Consider the following 22,830-nt stretch of genomic DNA (forward strand, 5'->3'; position numbering starts at 1 on the left):
CCATCGTGTTCAAAAGTCGTACCGTTCTTACCCAAGGTCCGTACCACCGAGATCAAAGGTCGTACCGTCTCATACCCAAGGTCCGTACCACCGTGATCAAAGGTCGTACCGTTTCTTACCCAACGTTCGTACCACCGTGATCAAAGGGTCGTACCGTCAGGCTCAACGACTTTCAACGAAAACACCATCAACTCCAAAATATCTTATCTCACACTTCGCATACCCTTACTGATCTCGCCGTCATCCCAAGGTTTTCGCCACATGATGAAGGCACACCTCTTGGTCCGATGCCTCTGAATGTGGGCTGTGAGGCTAGCTGGCTGGCTGGCTGGTACAGACAAAGTCTGTATTCGTCACTTGAAGGATTTGAGCAGCTAGGATACAGTCCTTGTTCCGTCTGGTTCTTATCAAGCCGGGGCTACCAGGTGATAAGGCTTATCTCAAGCCATAACCCCTACATAACGACTCAAATTGGACCTGATAACGAAGAAGTTTCAAGTATCCCAACGCAGTCATGTCTGGTACACTCATTTTTAATCTAATGGCGAACTTAATCATTTCGTAAAGGTATTACACCCTAAGCGATGAACCTTCGGACCATTATAGTAACTAAACACACAAAAGGGTCTACAAGACACGAGAGAGACTTGTAATGGATAATGATACACTAATTAAGCATGTTATGCTAATCACTATCGCTCGTATGGTAATTAGTATCAAGTTACTTGTGGGGCAGCGTAACTAGACACACTACACCTTTCCCGTAGACCCTGTACAACAATCTACCTACATACCTTAGTTAAGCCCCAACCGTCCACTTACCTACTTACCCAACCATCTACATAACTACCTACATACCCACCTAACCATTCACCACCCTACCTACTCAACCATCTGCCTAACTAATATACCTATAGATAAACCTATCAACCTTCTAACTAAGCTATCGTTGTACATAATGAGATACTTGCCCACCAAACTGCATGGTTACCAACCCACCTACCTCCCTGCTGACATCGCTAACAAGCTAGCTATCTACTTGCCTGCCTACCGTTTTCCAGCTAACCTCCCTAACAATCATCATACTTACCTGCCTGCTAATGAATTAATCCTGTGGCCTACCAACCAACAAACTTACCAGTCTATCAATATATATATATATATATATATATATATATATATATATATATATATATATATATATATATATATATATTCTTTTTTTCACACTATTCGCCATTTCCCGCGTTAGCAAGGTAGCGTTAAGAACAGAGGACTGGACCTTTGAGGGAATATCCTCACCTGGCCCCCTTCTCTGTTCTTTCTTTTAGAATATTAAAAAAAAACTGAGAGGGGAGGATTTCCAGCCCCCCGCTCCCTTCCCTTTTAGTCGCCTTCTACGACACGCAGGGAATACGTGGGAAGTATTCTTTCTCCCCTATCCCCAGGGAATATATATATATATATATATATATATATATATATATATATATATATATATATATATATATATATATATATATATATATATATCGAGTAAACACTCATCCAACATAACCATAACCGAGCAACGAATCTACCGAACAACCTTACGGCCTACCACACCAGGCCAGCTGTAGCTTGTGTTGTGGGTCCGTTAACGATCTTCCTGTGTTGCCGACTCCCTCGGTTCCTCCACTGGTCCTGGTGGCTTCCTGCCTCCCCACCCATCCATGCCCACACACAGCCTCTATATTTCCCACGGAGCATCCAACCGTTAGTTCCTGGAGCCACCCCATTTCCCCACACATCTCCCACACTTACTCACGGAGCTTCTCTATCCCCCCCCCCCTCGGCTCCCTAAAAGCTTCCCACCCCACACTTCCGCCCCAGTACACCGCCTCACCCCTGCGGTAATCTTCTTTTAGTTCTTCCTCTTCCTGTGTCGTCGTCCCGTTCCTCTTTTGTTATATTTCTGTCTGGCCGCTTCCCTCCCCTTCCTCCACACCTAACACACATACACACACAAACACACATACACACACACACACACACACACACACACACACACACACACACACACACTGGGCATTTATTAATCAACTGATATCTGCAAACACGTCACACGGAGAGAAACTGAAGTAACTCAATCCTGCTGCGACCATCAAGGGTTCCTGTTTACTCTCAAAGACGATTTAATCGCGTCATCAGACTTCTCCAACTAGGCTGTTATTAAATAAACGAAATATTTCATTTGGACGACTGGAGAAACACTACTCGCCTACTCAAAGACGATTAAATCGTGTAATGTGACCCCTCACATCGGGGTCTCCGACACACGAAAAACAACTTTCACATTTGGACGATGGAACAAGGAACAACTTTACCGTAAACAATACGCCTGAAGGATGGAACAGGGAACAGCTTTACCATGAACAATATGTCTCAACGATGGAACAAGGAACAGCTTTACCGTAAACAATGAGCCTGCAAGATGGAACAAGGAACAGCTTTACCGTGAACAAAACTGCTCATTAACAACAGAAGGAAACACACGGATTTCCAAACACACATGCCAGGTGTTTGTGAGTGAGCCATGAGAGGTCAACACCCGGAGACTCATTACCAGGTCAACCCACCAGGTGAAAGGTGGGCCGGGGTCAGAGGCTACACACACACACACACACACACACACACACACACACACACACACACACAAGAGCCTCCGTGGTGTGGTGATAAGCGTTTTACTAACCATGAGTCAGTAGGGGCCCGCCAGAGGTTGGAACCCATGGGTTTGAATCCTGGGTGCGGCAGTAGGACGACACACATCCCAGGCGTTCATCCTCGCCTTGGGGCTGGTCGACAAATAGGTACCTGGCTTAGACTGCAGGAACAAAACAATACAAAACAAAAAATAAATGATACACAAATACAAAGTTATGAGACGGAACAACACGGGTGTAAAACTCTCCGTAACACACACACACCGAGCCTTACGAAGGAACAGGTCCGCCGTCAGCATAACATGCACTGCAGCGTGACTACCGAGGCACCAACAGCTACTGCCACTGGTTATGTAAAGCTTCTGGTTACTCTGCAACACAGTAGGAGGGAAGGGGATGATATGATACTCCTCCCCACCCGACAGTGCATGTTTCATCCCCCCCCCCTCCCCACACACACACACACACACACACACACACACGACAACTGGTCTAACTAGTATCAACGGAGAAGAACAGAGAAACAAGGACAAACACAGTGACTAACATAAAGAAATATTATAAACAAATTATCTCAGAATACGACGGTACAACCAGTGAGCACGACCCCAGTACAATGGTACGACCCTTGAGCATGACGGAACGACCCTTGGGTAGTAGGGTGGTGGACGCCAGGCCTTTGTCATATACGTTAAGGCCAATTCTAAGGCCCGACACAGGAGACAAGTAGCAGTGTGGGGCAAGGAGGGGGGGGGGGAATGGTGAAAGGCGTTGTGCAGTGAACATTTTACATGATCTACCACGCCGCCACCATCATCACTACTGCTGCTGTCATCACAAAACAGCGGGAGAAGAGCGATCACAGCAGCTGCTCCATTAAGACCAGAAGAGTCAGCAAAACAAAACTACGAGATGTATTGACTGTGCCCCTCCAAACACCACCACCATGTCAACCGCCACACTGAACCGTTGGAGGAAACGCCGAACGTAAAACAGTGTAACATCACTATGCCGGTGAAGCATGGAAAGGGGAAGCCAGCCTCCATCCCAAAGGCGCGCCCTGACCTGAGCACATTAATCTAAACGAGCATACAGCACTCGGCTGAATTCGGCTATCAAGTACGTGTCTCCGTGCCGAGCGGAGAGCGCCTAACCTTTCCCTAAACACTGCGCTCAAAAGATGAAATTGCTCGTTTGGTGCGCGGTCAAGACGTATGCGTTCCCTGCTGTTCCAACTATTCCGTTTGTATTATCTTTTCGTGGAGTGAGTGAGAGAAAAAAAAATTCAACCTTGAGGAATATGAGAAGTATCATGAGCTTTGGAATCCACCAAACATGGATTGTACTACAATAAAGCCAAAAAAACATGATTACTAGGTTAGCATTGAACAAGTTATTGAATGTACCTCTGGAGAAGCGAAGAAGAAAATGGAAAGCTCGCTTGCCAGTGTCTGGAAAGAAGAGGTTAAGGGAAAGAAAACCGTTGGGATTGGCTAATTTACGATCAAACATCAAAATTGATGTATATGATGTAAGATAATACCTATTACTGAATAATGAATATATAAAAAATAAAACGCCAAAATTGATTCATATGAAAAATATCAATAAATAAAAAATATATATTATAATACAAACTGCTTCCATAATTTTGGTTGTATACAGCCACACAGGTCGAAATGGTTTGCTTTTAAGCAGATGGCGTTTCTCATAACAGAGACGAACAAAGTTAAACTTGTGACCACGTAAGTAAATGTACACAAAAATTTTGAAATATTCATTTGCGTAATTAGAGAAAACCAAGTATGGGAAAAAATTGCTGCATGGCTTACATTCTTTAATAAATTCTCTGACCGAATATTTACAAAATGCAGATACATGGAATATGACTGCGATTCACCTGACTTTGACACTTCCACATCCAATTTTTCGAAAATCATTACGAATTTCTTTCGCCTTCATTGCTGACTCAGGAGGAAAGGACATGAATGAACCCCAGGAAAGAGCGAAGATGTGGGACTCCCAGGGGTAAGAGAGACGTCGCTAGGGGATGTTGGGGCCCACGGCTGAGGATGTAGTAGTCAAGCTGGGACAGGACGAAGGATGGGGAGCGTCGTTCGTACCCGACACTTAACCCGCGCCCACCTAGCCACCACCTGACCCCGTCGTTCCTCCTGCGGTGGCCGCCGCCAACACCGGCAGCAACTACACACCACCTGACCCAGCCGCTCCTCATGCAGGTGGCCGCCACCACCTACCAGTCGCTCTTCCTGAAACTTCCCATCAGCAAGAGAGCGTAACTCGCAACATTTTAATACGTCCAACACCTGTCCACTAACACCTGCAGCCCGAACACCCTGTCCAGCCAACAACTGCATTCTAAGACGATCCCTTCTCCTTCCTACACAACATCTATTAACAAGTGCATAGGACATACATATGCATGGCACATCATATATGTCTACCGCTCCCGACAATTGTGGTTCCCTGACCCACGGGTCCACACCTTCACGCCCGCCACCACTCAAGGTGCACACAGAGTCAAGAGACAAGCGAGGCGAGCGTACCTAAGAAGAGGGTCATCAGTACTGTGACCCTCGGGTCATAACAGCACCGCTCCCCCCTCCGTCTCCCAACACCGTCTACAAGGAAGAGACGTCGGCCAACCTCTACAGAACACCCAACACTTACCCACTACAGGAACGCCCTGGTGTAATTATGTAAACCTCGGTTTTAACACCAGTAGAGAAAATAGCTTGAGAATAGGCTTCTTTCCATCTAAAACCATAAAATCATTTACATATAGACGCAGACAGCCGAAAATATATTCTTTTTAATCTTAAAACTGTCATTACTCTAAATGTACACAGACAAAGCTTTTCAATAAAAGCTTGGGGGACGGATACCTGGCTTAAGGGTAGGTGTAGAGGCAAGTATAGAGTGGGTACACTGCGTCGGTATGGGAGGGTGACAGGAGGGGTCCAACGTGGGGCCAGGGTGTCTTTTTTCCGTCAGATAACGAGGAAAGGAATAAATGGCACTGGTGAAATAAGGTAACATGGGTTACACATACATGACGTATCATGGTTCGTTTGAGGATGAAGCACCGCACCCCTGACCCAACCAACCAGTCCACACAGGTCAAGCGCCGTGATCACACACCCCGTGGTGCTGAAGGCGGTAGATATGACGGATCAAACATATAAAAGGCAAATACCTTCACCCATCATCCTCACACTGGTGGACGTAGGGGAGGGGAAAACCTGTTCATTACAACTACAATACACTGACGGACCCTCTTACAATCTGACGATGCTACCAGCAGCGACGTGTAAACCCACCGTCGGCTGTAACAATCAACAGCGTCTACGACGAACGAGATTCTGTTTTCAGTCTCATTTCCGCTGTCGTACTTTGAGAGTGGGTTGCTCCGAGCAGGTTTACCCAACGTACATCGTAATCTGGTAGAGAGGTGAAGGTTTTGGAAGTTCCAACCCTAACCTCTGCACAAGCCAGCGCCTCACAGGAATACCTCAGGAAACTGTGGAACTCCCATGGGTGTGGGGGTCACAGTGCGTGTCCGTGACCCGAGGCAAGGTCATACCCCCCACCCCCACCCTCGGGAGCACCAGGAGGGCAGAGGTCAACACAGAGTACACAAGCGAGCGCATATGACTTTGGGCAAGGTCAAGGGCTTCTCAGGGCGGCAGAGGCTGGGAGTGAGGTCAACAGAGGTTGCTTCCCATGGCAGGTATCTTAAACCTTTATCTGAATAATGTAACTGCTTCCGAACACGACCCTTAACTAAGAAGGTTTAGCCTTTATCCTGTTCCTCAACTAAGAAGGCGCTACAGCGGGTGCTCGAGGGTTTAAATTCTTTGGACACTGGAGAGAGAGAGAGAGAGAGAGAGAGAGAGAGAGAGAGAGAGAGAGAGAGAGAGAGAGAGAGAGAGAGAGAGAGAGAGAGAGTTGAATGGACAACACATCCATATCTCCTGGATCCAAACTCAGACGGTCGAGACGAAAGATAATTAGTATGGGTGAAGCCTCACGGTGCCTGGAGGTAGAGAGGCTGGATGTCTGGGCTGGAGGAGGCAAGGCGGTGTCGAGGGTGACCAACACAAGCTCATGTTACACCGCAGTCCTACCTGCCTTCATCTGCTGCTGCTGTCCAAGGTCACCTGCCTACACACACACACATACACGCACACACACACACACACCAAGCCACAACCATGGCCACAACAGTCATCCACAGCCATGGCCAGTACCACAGTCAGCCACGGCCAGTACCACAGTCATCTACAGTCACGGCCACTACCACATTCATCCATAGCCACGGCCAGTAGCACGTCATCCACAGCCTCACCCACTACCACAGTCACGGCCATTACCACACCGTCGGCTTCCTAGACTTTATGTACCACAGTCCACAGAGAGGGAACACCTCTGTGGCTGCCACCTTCGTTGACTTCATCAAAGCAAAATTTTAACCCCGCCCCACCCATCATCAGTAACATCAAACCTTGGACTTCCAAGGAATCATTCGATGGCTCCCAGACCTTCCGAGTTACTGAATTTCCCAGGGGGCCATATCAACCTTAATGTCATGTTAACGACTCTACCTACCGTGGATGTCTACGGTAATGACAGTTAACCTGACGCCATAGTCCTCCAAACTAACCTTAAGAACTAAATACTGACAAATGCCGAAGAAGTCACCATCAACCACGCGAGGACCAGAGTTAAGAATATCATTCTAGTTTCCACTCATAGACCAGTCCCCTTCAGGATGTTCAGTCCACCAAGCTTCTCGGTTGTCACTCAGGGCGATAAACTAAGATGGGAGGAACACGTTCGCACCATCGTCTAATCTACCGGCTATCGTCTCTTCGTTCCTGTTTAACTAAATACACTTCATATTCCTGCGTCTAATTCGAACACATCTACACAACTTTCACTCTTACTTAACTCGCCTTTACGCCTCCGCCGCCTGGTCTTCCCTCGTACTCACAACACACAAACTACTGGGTACAGGAGACAAGATGCAATAAGAAACACGTAAATCATCCTGTGCTACTCGCCAACATCACCTCCTGCCACCAGATATCCCTCGTCCCAAGAGTTACAGTCGGGCACCATCGAATCGTACCCATCCAAGCTGGTACAGACGGCTACAAGAACAGCCCCATCTTAGCCACAGTGAACCTCATCAGTAATCAGTAGACTGCCACACGAATGTACGTGCAGCGACTATGTTCAACTACCTCCACTCCATTCTCTTGTCACAGCCCCACTTACAGTACTTTTTTTTTTCTTGCTGCCTTTGCCCATAGATAATCTAATAAACTTTTAATCATTAAAATCACTAAAAGTTGGTGGTGGTGGTGGTAGCAGTAGTAGGTCATCTAAAACAACGAACACCCATGGCCAAGTACCACACTCATTACAGTTTCCTGCCACAGTTATAACGTCTTCACGTTACCATTTACAACGACATCCCTTCACCGATAGACGTGTATGATGGCCCAGTCTTTAACTTGACCATGAATGGTCGTCATTGGCCAGGCTAACATAACAAAGGGCCTTAACGTTGTGAACAAAAAGATGAAACTGACGTACTCAAGGATCGTACTGTCATGCTCAAGTCATTCTGACGTACTCAAGGGTCGCAACATCTAGTGGTAAGACAGAACCGGAGCGCTGAAGGATCGTGCCAGTAACAGGAGCGACAGGGCGGGACGCAGATCCCTCGAACATCAAAAGAACCCTCCTCAAACATGATAAATAAAGGAAAATATATAAAAAAAGGAAAATAGAAAAAAGATATATAGTAAAGCAAACTGCCTTCACGGGGAACTACAGAAAAAGCGGGGAGGGGGAGGCAAACACAGCCAATTCAAATGCGTTTATAACTGTTCCAACCGCGGACACAAAATACCCGTTAACCTCGATTTCATTCCAAGTGCGCGTTAAGTAACGGTATACTACCCACCCGCACCGCTCACCGCCACATACTGCAATGTTCCATTCGTAAATACGTAACCATTGGAGCACGACGGTGCAATCCCTGAGCACGACGGTACGATCCTTGATTACAACGGTATACGGTCCTCAAACACGACTCTACGACCCTTGATGAAGCACGCCGCCACGACCCTTAAGTAAGGCTGCACGACCCTTGGGTATGATGACCGAACTTCGACATGACCTCACTTCATCACGGTCAGGGTGAAGTTCGCAACATCATGCCCAAGGGTCGTACCGTCGAGCACAAGGGGGGTTAAAGCCGTCACACCATCAGGCAGATCCTGTAACATATTTCAAACTTGGTAATTCTGGTTTAGTTTAGTGTTTTGGCCATATATATATATATATATATATATATATATATATATATATATATATATATATATATATATATATATATATATATATATATATATAGAGAGAGAGAGAGAGAGAGAGAGAGAGAGAGAGAGAGAGAGAGAGAGAGAGAGAGAGATTAATACAAGAGTTCTGGGGGGAAAAGGAAATCGAGACTCACAAATGTGGAACGTCGAATGGCGTTAGGGAAGGCATCAGAAGGCAATGAATAGGGCTCTGGTGCAAGTACTGTGTGCATAGGAACCGAGGAACAAGCTTCCTGCACAGGACAAGGGCTGGTAACATGACATTTAGTACGAGTTTGCAAATAGCGGTGGTGAGAGTTAGCGTTACAAGCCACGGATACAACAAAATGTCACTTAATGTTACTTAATTACCTTCTAAAGCGCAGCAGGGTATCTAGCCTACCCTAAAGGGAATAGGTCGCCCACATGACTTTATTAATCAGCCTGCGGAGCGTGGATTTGGGACCCCATTTGTGCAAAAGTAATTCCCAAAGAGGTAATTACATGCACTAGATCCATCCAAAGTTAGCGGAAAAGCGACCAATGATAATAAATGTTATACTTACCTTAGTCAGTTTTGCATGATTAGATATATAAAAAAAACAATCGCAATGAAAAAAGTGGGAGCGACATGTTCAGGAGTCTGATTTATCATATATCAGTGCCCAGAGCTGTGAGCAGGCGATATTGCTGCACTGTCATGGGAGAGGTGTATAGTAGATGAGGGCAGGTAGGCAGACAGTTTGCATGAATGACGGACGTGTGTATTAGCAGCGGGTCATGTCAATCATGTCACCATATCCAAGGGTATTTAACGTCATGCTCAATGGGATGAGTATAATCGTTTTGAAAAATCGACACTTTTACACATCTTAAGAATGAGTTGTCTTCTTTAAAATTAACGAAGTCTCAGTGAAGTTCAACACCATCAGATGAAGAAAATACAAAATGTAGTAAGGTCATAAAAAAAGTATAACGAATAACCATACTTATTAGTCAAATTCATACAATAATTTCAATACTGGGTTAACAGGATATAATATTCCCATTACAGTCAGATAATGCGTTTTATGGGTGAAATTTGATGGTGATAAAACTTTATGGTTTTATTCAAATAAACTTCATTTAGCAATTCCCGCATTTTCGGGAATCAATAATTTGTCAGAAATATGGTCGAGTTGAAGTCCATGTCGGAGATAATGACTAAAACGATATTAATCCAACAGGTATTTCAATTACGCCCGAAAAAGTTTACATATAGCAAAAGACGAAGCCTTTGGCTGTGGTAAGACTGGTAACCAAGACGCCAGAGACCGACATCACAGCCTCGCCACAGCTCTCTTATGACTCACCAGCCTCACTCAAGCGCACACTCAATTTCCGCTTACTGAGCATAAAGTCATGTCACTGGACATGCACCCTTGATAACGCTAAAACTACATTTTTGTGCACTACACATATAATAAATGAAACTGGATACACACTCAATATAACTGGACATAAACTCGCTTAATAAGGGTACAAGCTACTTAATGAACTTTGGTAAAAGCTCGCTTAATTTGTGAAATAATTTGGATACACTCTCTCTCTCTCTCTATATATATATATATATCTTTCTTTCAAACTATTCGCCATTTCCCGCATTAGCGAGGTAGCGTTAAGAACAGAGGACTGGGCGTTTAATTTCCCCAAAAGTAAAAAAAAAAAAAAAAAAAAAAAAAAAAAAATCCATTTACTGAGAAACGAAATATTTTCATTACTGAGAAACGAAATTTTTTCGAAGATAATTTCTCAGATCTTTAGCTTCCTCTAGACTGCATAATTACTAGAATATCTTCAATGGCAGCCCATAAGTACTGTCGTCACATTTCACTCTGGACTTGCTGAAGACAAATGTTTGCTACACGTGATGTGCATCTCGCCCTTCGCCAACGATACCAGAAGCTCACCTTGAGTAGTAACATGTCCTTTTTTTTTCTTTAAATCTCTTGCTCGTACACACAAAAAGGTCACTATGATACAGGAATGGCTTCAAATAGTCCTGACACGCTATTATACAAAATAGTCATACAGCAATTGAGAGCTATGTATCACGAAGAATTTTTAATATAAAAAGTTTTGTAATACATTAATTCGTAAAGAGGCAATGAATATTATTAAATAATGATCACTAACCTATGCAGCGAAAAATGTTCAAATGAAGTGGTTTCCTTGTATTCCAGATAATTTCGGTGATGTGATTACGTTCCATACTTCATGAGTGATGTTGCATGACCTCGAACACTATTCTTTGCATATGCGACTCATGGCACTGAACGCAGTTAACTACAAACGTTTCTAATCTTTGCATGTCACTTAATATTAGATCATTCTTAAAATGAACAAGTCAATGTCTGTCGGCGGCATGTAGATCAGGATCATTATGGCCCTAGTGACGTCAGGCATACACCCCGATATCGACAACAACCTGCTCCTTTAATCTTTCCACGAACTGCCTTCACTACGTATCTGTCAACATGGCGCAACAATCTACAGCGGAATAGAAACGTAAGTTGCTGGCCGGTAATACTGGGAGCGACACCGGGAAAGAACAAGGACAGATAGCACACGAGAGCCTCGTCTCTACACCTGATGTGTTTGCTGGTATCATTCCATTTCAGTCATCCCCATCTCTGATATTATAGAAGTACTTATTCACATCTTTTAAACACAGACGAGATCCCTCTAGCAACCGGAAGCAAAGCAGGAACACACCAGAAGCGAACAAAGCAAGCCTGGATACATGCATGTTGCAGTTGCATGACTGTCGGTGTGGGCTGGAGGGTTTAGCCTTGGGCGTGGGCTGCGTTGTCAAGTGCGTGTGGGGTGCCTAAAGGCCACAGATATATCAAAGCTCAACTAACACAACACGTCGGTAAGGCCCTCGAGCACGAAGGAACGACCCTTCGGCATGATGATCTGATCGACCTCTTGAGAGGCCACAACGCGGCCAACAAAACCGGAGGATGGTACCCGTCGTGCTCGGGCGGAATGACTACGGCCATAAAAGGCGAACCTACAGCACATTCTCAGGGTCACCATCATAAAAGCCATCACCTCTGAGACATACCACCCATCATTTTAAACCTTCACCATGCATGCCTGTGGAAGCCAAAAACACCACCACGCCTTCCTAAAACTCCAAAAAGAGACACGCAATCAAATAACGAACTCTATATATAAAAATCAAAGTTCCTTATCAAAAAATGCCACAAAGCATATTTTTACGTGGACATAAACAAAATGCATTTGTATGTAATTAGTGACTGGAGGTATAATATGGGAGTCATTCCTTTATCTTTTGTTAAAGTTCTCAAATTTTCCTAAAGTCCCTTAGGTTTTTATCCAGCTAGGCCAATGGACTGCCAAGCATACTGTGACCACTCACTTTCCTGTAGGATAAGGCCGCGAATATAGTTATAGCTTACATCCAAGTCTACTAAGTGTGAGAAATAATGTGGCAAGCATCCTAGCACACCCGCTCATAACAACTATAAACCGGATTCACAAGTATAAGGAAAATTATTCATGTGCTTAAACTTCAAAACACGCAATACACTGTAATTCCTGCCACACAGCATAATACCGACTGGCGGCTCTACCTGTTCTCCGGTACTGAAAGTTCACTTGAGGGTGCAGCAAATGGTTACACATGTACTTCCACTCATTTCAGTCTATGAGCAAGGAGATCCATGCGTGTGGCCTTCCTTGCAAAGCGACAAGCAACTTACACAAGGTTAAGCTTATTCGGCCTGTACGTGAACTATCCTTTAATAAAGTTGTTGAAAGGTAATGGTTCTCTCATCAAAAGATTTTCATCACTGTCCCCTTCATTGCCATATATGTATGGACTTATCAAAACATAATCCAAACTTTCCAGCAAGATCCATAGCGAGTTCAAACACATAAAGACCACTGAACTCATGGTTAATTTCTTTATTAGCCCACTAGTGGGTAAGATACCAAATTCTATCATGAACAATGTAGATTTAGTTAAAAAGCTTATTGATATCCATGTAGAATTTGATTTCAAACTGGAAAATTTTGAAGTTTCATTCTTGTTCAGAAAAGTTCCATTTCGTGACCTCTTGCAACATTTGGTTGTCTTGGATAATACTGATTTACCCGTTTCAAATTGTTTTTATTCAATTGATAAAACTGTGTATAGAACTTGTTTTTCAATGGAGAATATCATGCTCAGAAATATAGTATGGCGATGGGTAACCCTTTATCAACGGTATTAAGTGATCCTTCCATGGAATTCTTTGAAACAAAATTACTGTGGGATATCTTACCCTCTAAAGCAATTTGGTTTTGGTATGTAGATGATGTTCTTTATGTTTGGCCAACAAACGAAAAATTACAAATATTTCTACTTTTACTTAACAATTTTGTATCTTCTATCAACTTTACTGTAGATGTGGAAAATAACTAAAATTTAGTACCTTCTATCAACTTTACTGTAGAAGTGGAAAATAACTATGTTACCATTTTCGGACTGCATGATATATAAGGATAGAAACATGTTTTAAGTTTAGCATAAACAGAAAAACCATCAATGTTCGTTCATTTATTCATTATTACTCTGCGTGCTGTGTTTACACATTACCTTGTAAAAATTGTTTTGTGTAGAGCAGACTTATAAGTATCTTTATGTGAGAGTAAAACAACATAAATATAGTATAAGACAAGGGCAAAAATGAAATGCTTTCTTTAATCATGTTAAAAATAATGCCCACTTATTAACTGGAGTAAGCCAATTCAGTTATTGACTAACTCATTTACCACGTGGTATTATTGTATCTTCATTATTAAATACACAAAGAGTTGTAACATTAATATCAGAGACGGTTTACACATATTGGACAGCTTTATTATGGGAAAAATTTGTAACCAGTTCCTTTCTGGGGGAGAGGGCGAAAGTTCTGGGAGGGTTGAAAAACGTGTGGAAAGCGAGAACGTCATCTCAGAAAGCAAAAATGGGTATGTTTGAAGGAATAGTGGTTCCGACAATGTTATATGGTTGCGAGGCGTGGGCTATGGATAGAGTACAGTGAAAATTTTTTGAGTAATTGGGGCCTGAACATGCAGGGGGGTGAAGGGCGTGCAAGGAATAGAGCGAATTGAAACGATGTGGTATACCATGGTCAACGTGCTGTCAAAGAATTGAACTAGGGCATGTGAAGCGTCTGGGGTAAACCATGGAAAGTTTTGTGGGGCCTGGATGTGGAAAGGGAGCTGTCGTTTCGGTGCATTATACATGACAGCTAGAGACTGAGTGTGAACGAATGTGGCTTTGTTGACCTTTCCAAGCATTACCTCGCGCACATGGCATGTGGGCAGGGGGTTGCTATTTCATGTGTGGCGGGGTGGCGATGGAAATGAATAAAGGCAGACAGTATGAATTATGTACTTGTGTATATATGTATATGTCTGTGTGTGTATAAATATGTATACGTTGAGATGTAAAAGTATGTATATTTGCGTGTGTGGACGTGTATGTATCTACATGTGTATGTGGGTGGGTTGGGCCATTCTTTCGTCTGTTTCCTTGCGCTACCTCGCTGACACGGGAGACAGTGACAAAGCAATATATATATATATATATATATATATATATATATATATATATATATATATATATATATAAATATATATATATATTATACTTTTTCGCTGTCTCCCGCGTTTGCGAGGTAGCGCAAGGAAACAGACGAAAGAAATGGCCCACCCCCCCCCCCCCCATACACATGTATATACATACGTCCACACACGCAAATATACATACCTACACAGCTTTCCATGGTTTACCCCAGACGCTTCACATGCCCTGCTTCAATCCACTGACAGCACGTCAACCCCGGTATACCACATCGCTCCAATTCACTCTATTCCTTGCCCTCCTTTCACCCTCCTGCATGTTCAGGCCCCGATCACACAAAATCTTTTTCACTCCATCTTTCCACCTCCAATTTGGTCTCCCTCTTCTCCTTGTTCCCTCCACCTCCGACACATATATCCTCTTGGTCAATCTTTCCTCACTCATCCTCTCCATGTGCCCAAACCACTTCAAAACACCCTCCTCTGCTCTCTCAACCACGCTCTTTTTATTTCCACACATCTCTCTTACCCTTACGTTACTCACTCGATCAAACCACCTCACACCACACATTGTCCTCAAACATCTCATTTCCAGCACAATATATATATATATATATATATATATATATATATATATATATATATATATATATATATATATATATATATATATATTCATTTATTTATTTTGCTTTGTCGCCGTCTCCAAAAGACCCTAATAAAATATTTGGCAAAACAATTGTTCAGCATCTTTATGCTGTAAAAAAAATATTTCTGAAAACTACTGAATACAACATTTCAGCAGTAAAAGTCATGAAAATATTTGGAAGAATGATAGAAATCTCAATTCATTTTTTGTAATAACCTGCAAAATGTGATGGACAGAATATCTATCTCCAAAGAATGTTGATTTACATGATCAAATGCTTTGGCTTCCATAAATCAAAACAGTCTCAAAAGACAATAAAAATTTAATAACATTCAGGTAACAATTTAAACTCAAATATCAACAAAAAGGAAAAAGCACATAAAGACTTGATTTTCTGTCCCTTTGGATGTTTAATTGCATGCCATTACCACAACTTTCAACAGACCCACTTTCAAATGTATGATGAAAGTAGTTCTTTACTGTCTCAGGAAAAAAACAAACTTAAGCAATACATGGAAATGTTTTGCTTCACAAAGCATGGATGCAAAATGATATTTTTGTTAATCCTCCACCAAGCTGGTTAAAATCAGTTTCAATTCCTACTTCTTTCTCAAGTTTCCCTCATAATTCTGTTGTACTCTGAACAAGTTAGACCACTATGGAAAAATGTATGACAAGTTGTACAAATCCTGGTTCTACACTCTGGACAAGTGAAAGGAGTTCCAATCTCAGTTATTCTATACATCGAAGGACAGAGTTGAGTAATGCAATAACGAAACTGTTCTTTGTGTCGGGACATAAAGCACCTTACCGATGCTGTGGTGAGACTGGACATGTCTAACAAACTTTCATCAGCAAGATATTGGAGGTCCCTCCAAACAAACAATGTCCTACACTCTTTAATGACACAAACTATGGGAAATTTTTTATTGTTTATCGCACAAGTAATGTGAACTTGTAAGCACTGCTGACAATATCCATGTCCACACTGTAATCTATAAATATCATTTACATTAACTGGATACAAACATACCACACATGATGGGTCATGAAGATCTGAATCATCTTCAAACTCTATGCTTGACAACATTTTTTCATACTTGTTTATGAGTTTACCTACGGCCACAATTGACGACCTTGGTCCAACAACCCGCAGTTGGTGGTTTCGGTAGTCTAGCTCCACTTTGTCAAGGTCAGCCTCTATCTTCATACCAATAAGATCAATACCAAATTCATCCAACAAACACGCCATTAATCCTTCAGGCTTCCCAGTACCTTTTAAATTAAACTTTACAAATTTTTCTGGAAAACATTGCTGGATTTCCTCAGTCAATAATTCTCTTGCCTTCTCTCGGTTCTCATCTGTTCCGTGGAGTGACATAGTCATGAGTCTGTCATCAGTTACTATCAAGGTTCCAGTTTCAAGCATGATGTTAAACAAAATTTGCTGACCTGCCTGAGAGAACAAAAGTTCGGTCCTTGGGTCATCTTCACAATCAACGACTTCCTCCGCTGAGATGATATTTCCAATAGTCTCATTAGCACTGGCAAGAACATCAGGATACTCTGTTCCTAGATATATCATGACATCTCTTTTTTTACAGTATTTTAGAACTACTACCAATCCCCTATCTTCTAGTTCCGTCATTTGCTTATGAAGTTCCTCACTGTGTTCTACAAAAACTTCTCTCAGGATGTATATAGAACTATCGTAAAGGGCCTCATCACAACTCTCCTCTTTCTTGAGTACATGTTTACTTACCTCCTTCCAAGCAACAGAAGCATCAACAGGATCAACAAGGATACAAAAAGCGCTTAAGCTAGCATCACCTTCACACGGTGCTCTGAAGTAAAGTTGAAATAAATCTGGGTGAGCCAATTGTTCCACTTTGCCAAACAATTGTGTCATGAGAGACATCCGCATTTTTTCATTTTCCTCTATATTTTCTCTTGGCATCTTGACCTCTAATATGTTTAGAAAAGGATTGATGTTCAGTACACGAGCTAAATCATGCCGAAAAGATTCTTCTGGTACTAGCTGCCCTAGGCTGAGTATTTTGAGTGTGTTTTCGTTGTTACAGTGGGAAAATTGTGCATTTCCAAATGAGCTACACATCCTAAAGTCAGATAATTTAGTCTTATTCACATACTTCTTGTGACTGAATGTTACATACCCACTCTCAAGCACAGGAAATGTACTCCACTGAATTTTCTTGATGAACCAGCTACTTCCATTTGGCAGAGCAATCAACTTCGTACTGTCTTTTGTCTTTTTGATTGCCTTTATGACTGATCGTATACTCCTATAAACAACATATCCCCAGAGAGTGGATTTTTTTGTCTGGATGAATCTTCTGCAATCCAACGTCTCTCCATACTGCTCAAATACGTTAAGTACCTCTTCTTCTGATATTTCTTTTACTACATCTTCTGGACATTCTATCAAGACGACTTTGCATTCCTCTGGCATGAGTATATTTGTAATACTGCCTCCAGCTCCAATGACTGCTCTCAAACTCTCAATCCTTGATCCAACGAGCTGAAGACTTTTTTCTTGCTGATGTTTTGCTTTTATGGAAGAAAGGGCCTTCATCAGAATAAATGACATATCTGGCTCACTTTTCTCCTGTGACAAAACTTTAACCACTCCCTTCTTTTTATTGGGTACAACAAATGCCTCAGAATCAGGGAACTTGTTCTTCAAGAATGTCAGAAAATTTTTCATGTGACAAAACTGTGGGGCAAAAAATTCCTCAATGAGCTGTTGCCCTGCGTACTCTTCACAAATTACACTCAAACGCTTTTTCTTAATATCTTCTATTTTCAGCGAAAGCCATCCATCACGAATTCCTTTCATCACAAGGCATTCGGGCACAGGAGCAACATTTCTTGCAAAATCTTTTTTGGATTTATTTGTAATATGATCAAAAACTATCCATCTTGGCATATCATCAAAAAACCTTACAACAGAGGACTGAATAACTTCAAAAGTATGTTCCTTAGATGCAATACAGTAGCATGCTTCTGGATATCCAATAAAGTAGCTCAAATTTCGATTGAACACCTTAAACAAAAGATTGGCCAGCAAAAAATTCCCTGTCTCTGGTGATCGAAATGCAAATCTGATGTTTGATTTCCAAGAAGTTGCCAAAATATACAAAATATCTTTGGCTGTTTCATGTATAGCTGACATAGTCTTTCCATTAACTGAATGTCTGAAACACCAATCCCTCCTAGATCCAACTGGTACCCGAAACCATTCTCTAAATACATTCAGCACTGTAAGCTGGTCACCTCCAGGATGATGAAATGCAAGTTGCAGTTTTTTTGTCATATAATTTCTTGGTCTCTTAAATACTGAAATCCATCCACTTGCTGCAGCTATGATAACAACCTCCACCAAAACTCCTTTAGATTTCCCTTCATACACTAAAGCTCCATATATCGGGTCAAGTTGAAGTTCTGCAATCTGACGGCCAAGATTTGTAATTTTCTTTCCAATTGCTGCTCCAATGCTTTGTAATAATGTATAGGCTTCTTCTACAGCCTCTTCGGATGGTGGTGTAACAAAATCAAATTCAAAGGGATCTATGTTTAAAGCCATTAACTTTAATAAGGCAAGACCTATATTAGAAGACAAAATTTCAGGTGATGAAGTGTAGTCCATGTTCCTGTAATCTTCTCTAGTGTATAGCCGGTAGCATTTTCCAGGGCACAAACGTCCTGCACGACCCAGCCTTTGTGAGGCTCTACTTTGTGATATGACTCTTGAAGAAAGTACATTCATCTTGCATCTATCATCAAAGACCATTTCTTTAGCTAGTCCAGTGTCAATAACATACTTGACTGTGGGAATAGTCAATGATGTTTCGCCACTATTTGTGGCAAAGATAATCTTTCTCTCACCACCAGGGGTAGGCTCAAAAACCTTTTGTTGTTCATGCTTTTGTAACCTTCCATGAAGTGGGATGGTTACATAGTTCCTGGGCATTTCTCCCATCAAAGATTCAAATTTCTCACAGCACCTCTCAGTTTCCAATGGACTTGTCATAAACACCAAGATATCTCCTTTACCCTCAGACTTATGGACTTTGATGGCCTTTTTCACAGCTGCTGCTTCATAAAACCTAAATGGTTCCTTTCCATTCTTCTCTTTAATCCATTCTATCTCCACAGGGAACTGTCGACCTGTCACATACAGCACAGAACAACCTTTGAAATAGTTAACAAAAATCTCTGGGTCAATTGTAGCTGAAGTAATTATAACACGAAGGTCTGGTCGACTTTGTATACATTTTTTAATCATTCCAAGTAACAAGTCTGAGAATATACTCCGTTCATGCGCCTCATCTACCATAATACAGGAAAAGGATGATAATTCTCTGTCCTCCAAACATTCATTCATGAGAATGTGATCAGTCACATACAAAACTTTAGTCATACTTGTCATTCTTGAGTTTCTTCCAACTCTGAAACCAACAACTTCTCCAACTGTACCATCCATTTCTTTAGCAACATGAGATGCTAAAGAAATTGCTGCTATCTTACGTGGTTGAGAACAAACAATCATCCCACTTCTAGCAAAGCCTGCCTCATATAAATACTGTGGAATCTGGGTGCTCTTTCCACAACCAGTCTCGCCGACTAGTACAGTCACCTGATTTGTCTTGATGGTACAGACAACATCAGACCGTCTTGCATAAATAGGCAGTGCTGCAGATAGTCTCTTAGATTCACGAGATAACACATGCTTCATTTCCATCCCACAATTTGTGGATTTGTCTGACACCTTATCTAGTTCATCATATCTGCTTTTCACATACAGCAAGAATTCAACTGCCTGTTGATTCAACTCCTTTTCTTTATCTATGAGAGCATGTCTTTCATGACTCAGAGCTTCAGAGGACTCTGAATTTAAATTATCTATGTCCAGTGGGTCAACCTCTTTTCTTTTGATTTGCTCCTGTGTTAGTCTTTCCTTTTGAATATGTTCTAACTGTAATTGTACTTCTGAGATTCTGCTGTAATGATTTTCTAAAACTTCCTGTATTCTACCTCCAACAGCAATCATTGACTCCTGATTTGAAAAGCCCTCGTTCTCTAAAGACTCCTGTGTATTCTCTTCCACATCAGTTCTCTTGTCAACAATTTCAAGTGCAGTGTTAAAGCACCAGATTTTTATTTTTGATTTGCTATGGTCAGTTTGTGGTTCAGATTTTGTAAGTAAAGTGGCATCATAACTTTCAAATGATAGTCCTTTGTTCACTAAAGTTCTCTGTTCCTCTTCAGTCATTGTTAACACTGTTTCCGGAGGTAAAAAGTCTGGAATATATCCAAATACACTGAAGTCTTGTTTCAGAGGTCTGGGAAACTTGATATACATGATCCTTGGTTTAAAACCAAGTTGATGCATAGGTTCCTCTGGCCTTAATCTCTTACAGGTACTTCTATCACCAGACACTTCCTTGGAACAATCTGGATGTCTCTCTGAACAAGAACCCCTCCTTGTCTTGAGAATTGAAGTGCTTGTGTACTTGTCTACATGGAGGTCTGTAGAACTTTCAAAGCTGGAAACATTAAAATCTGTCTCATATCTTTCATATACTGTTAACTTAGTTTTTTCCATAAACATCAACAATCGAGAGTCATCAGGAAATGCAGCTCTTGCTGAATCCTTCGGTCCAGTGAATCCTAACCCCTCCTGGCAATCTGGAAAGATGAAATCTATCATAGTATTTTCTAAGCATATCCTGTAAATATATATGAAACATAAAATGATTTATCTGTACTTATGATCATAATCCAATCTATATTCGCAGGGGTCAGGGGCTTCAAAACTTGCCTTTGCACACTAGCATATGTTTAAGTAATCTGGCAAACTTTTAAAACGGTAGTGCAATTTACATTTAAAAAAGGAATGGATGACAAAATCTTTAAAGATGAAGGTCTATAAAAATAAGCTGCCTTAAGAGCAACATAAGTCTTTGAGAACATGATGAAAATAAACAAGAGAAAAATTCAATTAATAACATGAGTTCAAAAGCCCTTGAGCCTTGTTACAAGTTCTGAGGTCATCAAATCTTGGGACTTATTACAAGGCATGAGATCATAAGACCACAGCCCTTGTTACAGATTATGGGGTCAACAAACTTTTGCCCTTGCTACGAAAGATTATGAGGTCATCAAACTTTTGCCCATATTACAAATTATGTCATTAAACCATGGCCCAGTTCAAAGTTGTCATAAGATCTTGGCCCAAGGGCCAAGCACAAGTTATGAGGAAGTCTGACCTGCGCCCTCATTACAGGTCATGAAGTAATCAAACTACGTACTTCCAGGAAAATTGGGCCCACACAGTCCAAGAATTCTAGGTTTTCACAAATGGTACTTATAAATGATTGTCACTTGTGAAGTGGAAGACTGAATCAAGTAAATCAGAGTGCTGAGAAGTGATGTGTCCTACATAAGGGAGAGATAGCCATGTGTCATACATAACAGATGAATGTAGTGTACTATGTGCATCCTACATAAAGGGAAATGGATGTGTTGTACATAATGGGAAAGGATGTGTGTCCTATATAATAGGAGATATATGTTCATCCTACGTAATGGGAGATGGGTGTGTGTCGTACATAATGGAAGATGGCTGTAGGTTGGTCACTAAAAAACATTAAGGTTTGTTCTCTCCTCACACACAGCAAAAGCATTAAGTTACCCTCTTGAAGATGATGGCGTAACTCCTGGGCATGAAGACCTGGCCGTTGACCTGATCCTTTAGAGAAGTCACAGGCAAAATCATCATACACAAGGGTTGCATGGTTGAGAGCATGGGTTGCCATAATGAGTCAAAGGATTTAAGAAACAGAGCTCAATTCCAAGGACGAACCTGCCATTTCACTTTCTGGGGCATCTGGTTTTACCATAGTGATCATATGGTTGTTGCCCAGCTTCGTTGTGACCCTCAAACATCCAATTCTCTCTGAGGTATCTCCTGCAGGAACTAAACCCCCTATGCAGCAGCAGCATCACTGTCACTACGCCCTGGTCTTCAACGGTTACTACACCTGATGAACCATTTGCATCCTCCTCAGACATGTACAAGTGAGAATGTGCTCAGGTGTACCTGACAAAATCAAAATGGATCCCCAATTAGATATATCTTAGTTTGGAACCTTTAGTTGTCCCATTGGCTTACCACTACCAAGGGGAGGGCAATAGCTCTGCAAACTATGTTCTTCACAAGACTATGAGCCATTATGCTATCCATTAAAGAAGGCATATTTGTGTATTTGATGATCAATGTCACAATATACTATCATACTCAAACTTCCTCCCAGGATTGTTAACGTTAAGACTAAAATTGTCCCAAAAGAATCATGCCAATAGTGAAAAATTAAAGTGTATCTGGAACGTGTATACTGAGAAAGAGTACCTGCAAACCTAC

General features: G+C 41.8%; 2 protein-coding genes across 7 annotated transcripts in view; both read right to left on the reverse strand.

The window, feature by feature from the left end:
* The window catches only part of LOC139758329 (cyclin G-like), a 139,234-nt gene that overhangs the window by 50,963 nt on the left and 65,441 nt on the right, over positions 1–22,830 (reverse strand). The gene's annotated exons all lie outside the window — the stretch shown is intronic.
* Positions 15,693–22,830, reverse strand: part of LOC139758326 (uncharacterized) — a 73,602-nt gene continuing 66,464 nt past the window's right edge. For 2 of the 4 annotated variants that reach the window (XM_071679583.1, XM_071679582.1), the window contains exons 2-3: positions 22,273–22,509; positions 15,693–21,095 (exon numbers count right to left, since the gene is read on the reverse strand). In XM_071679583.1, coding sequence (XP_071535684.1) covers positions 15,997–21,095; positions 22,273–22,318 — 5,145 coding nt within the window. In that variant the 5' untranslated portion in view covers positions 22,319–22,509 and the 3' untranslated portion in view covers positions 15,693–15,996. The remainder of the gene's footprint in view (positions 21,096–22,272; positions 22,510–22,830) is intronic. The other 2 variants (XM_071679585.1, XM_071679584.1) reach the window with 1 other exon arrangement.

Source organism: Panulirus ornatus, chromosome 30 (assembly GCF_036320965.1).
Source record: "Panulirus ornatus isolate Po-2019 chromosome 30, ASM3632096v1, whole genome shotgun sequence".
Taxonomy (NCBI): Eukaryota; Metazoa; Arthropoda; class Malacostraca; order Decapoda; family Palinuridae; genus Panulirus; species Panulirus ornatus.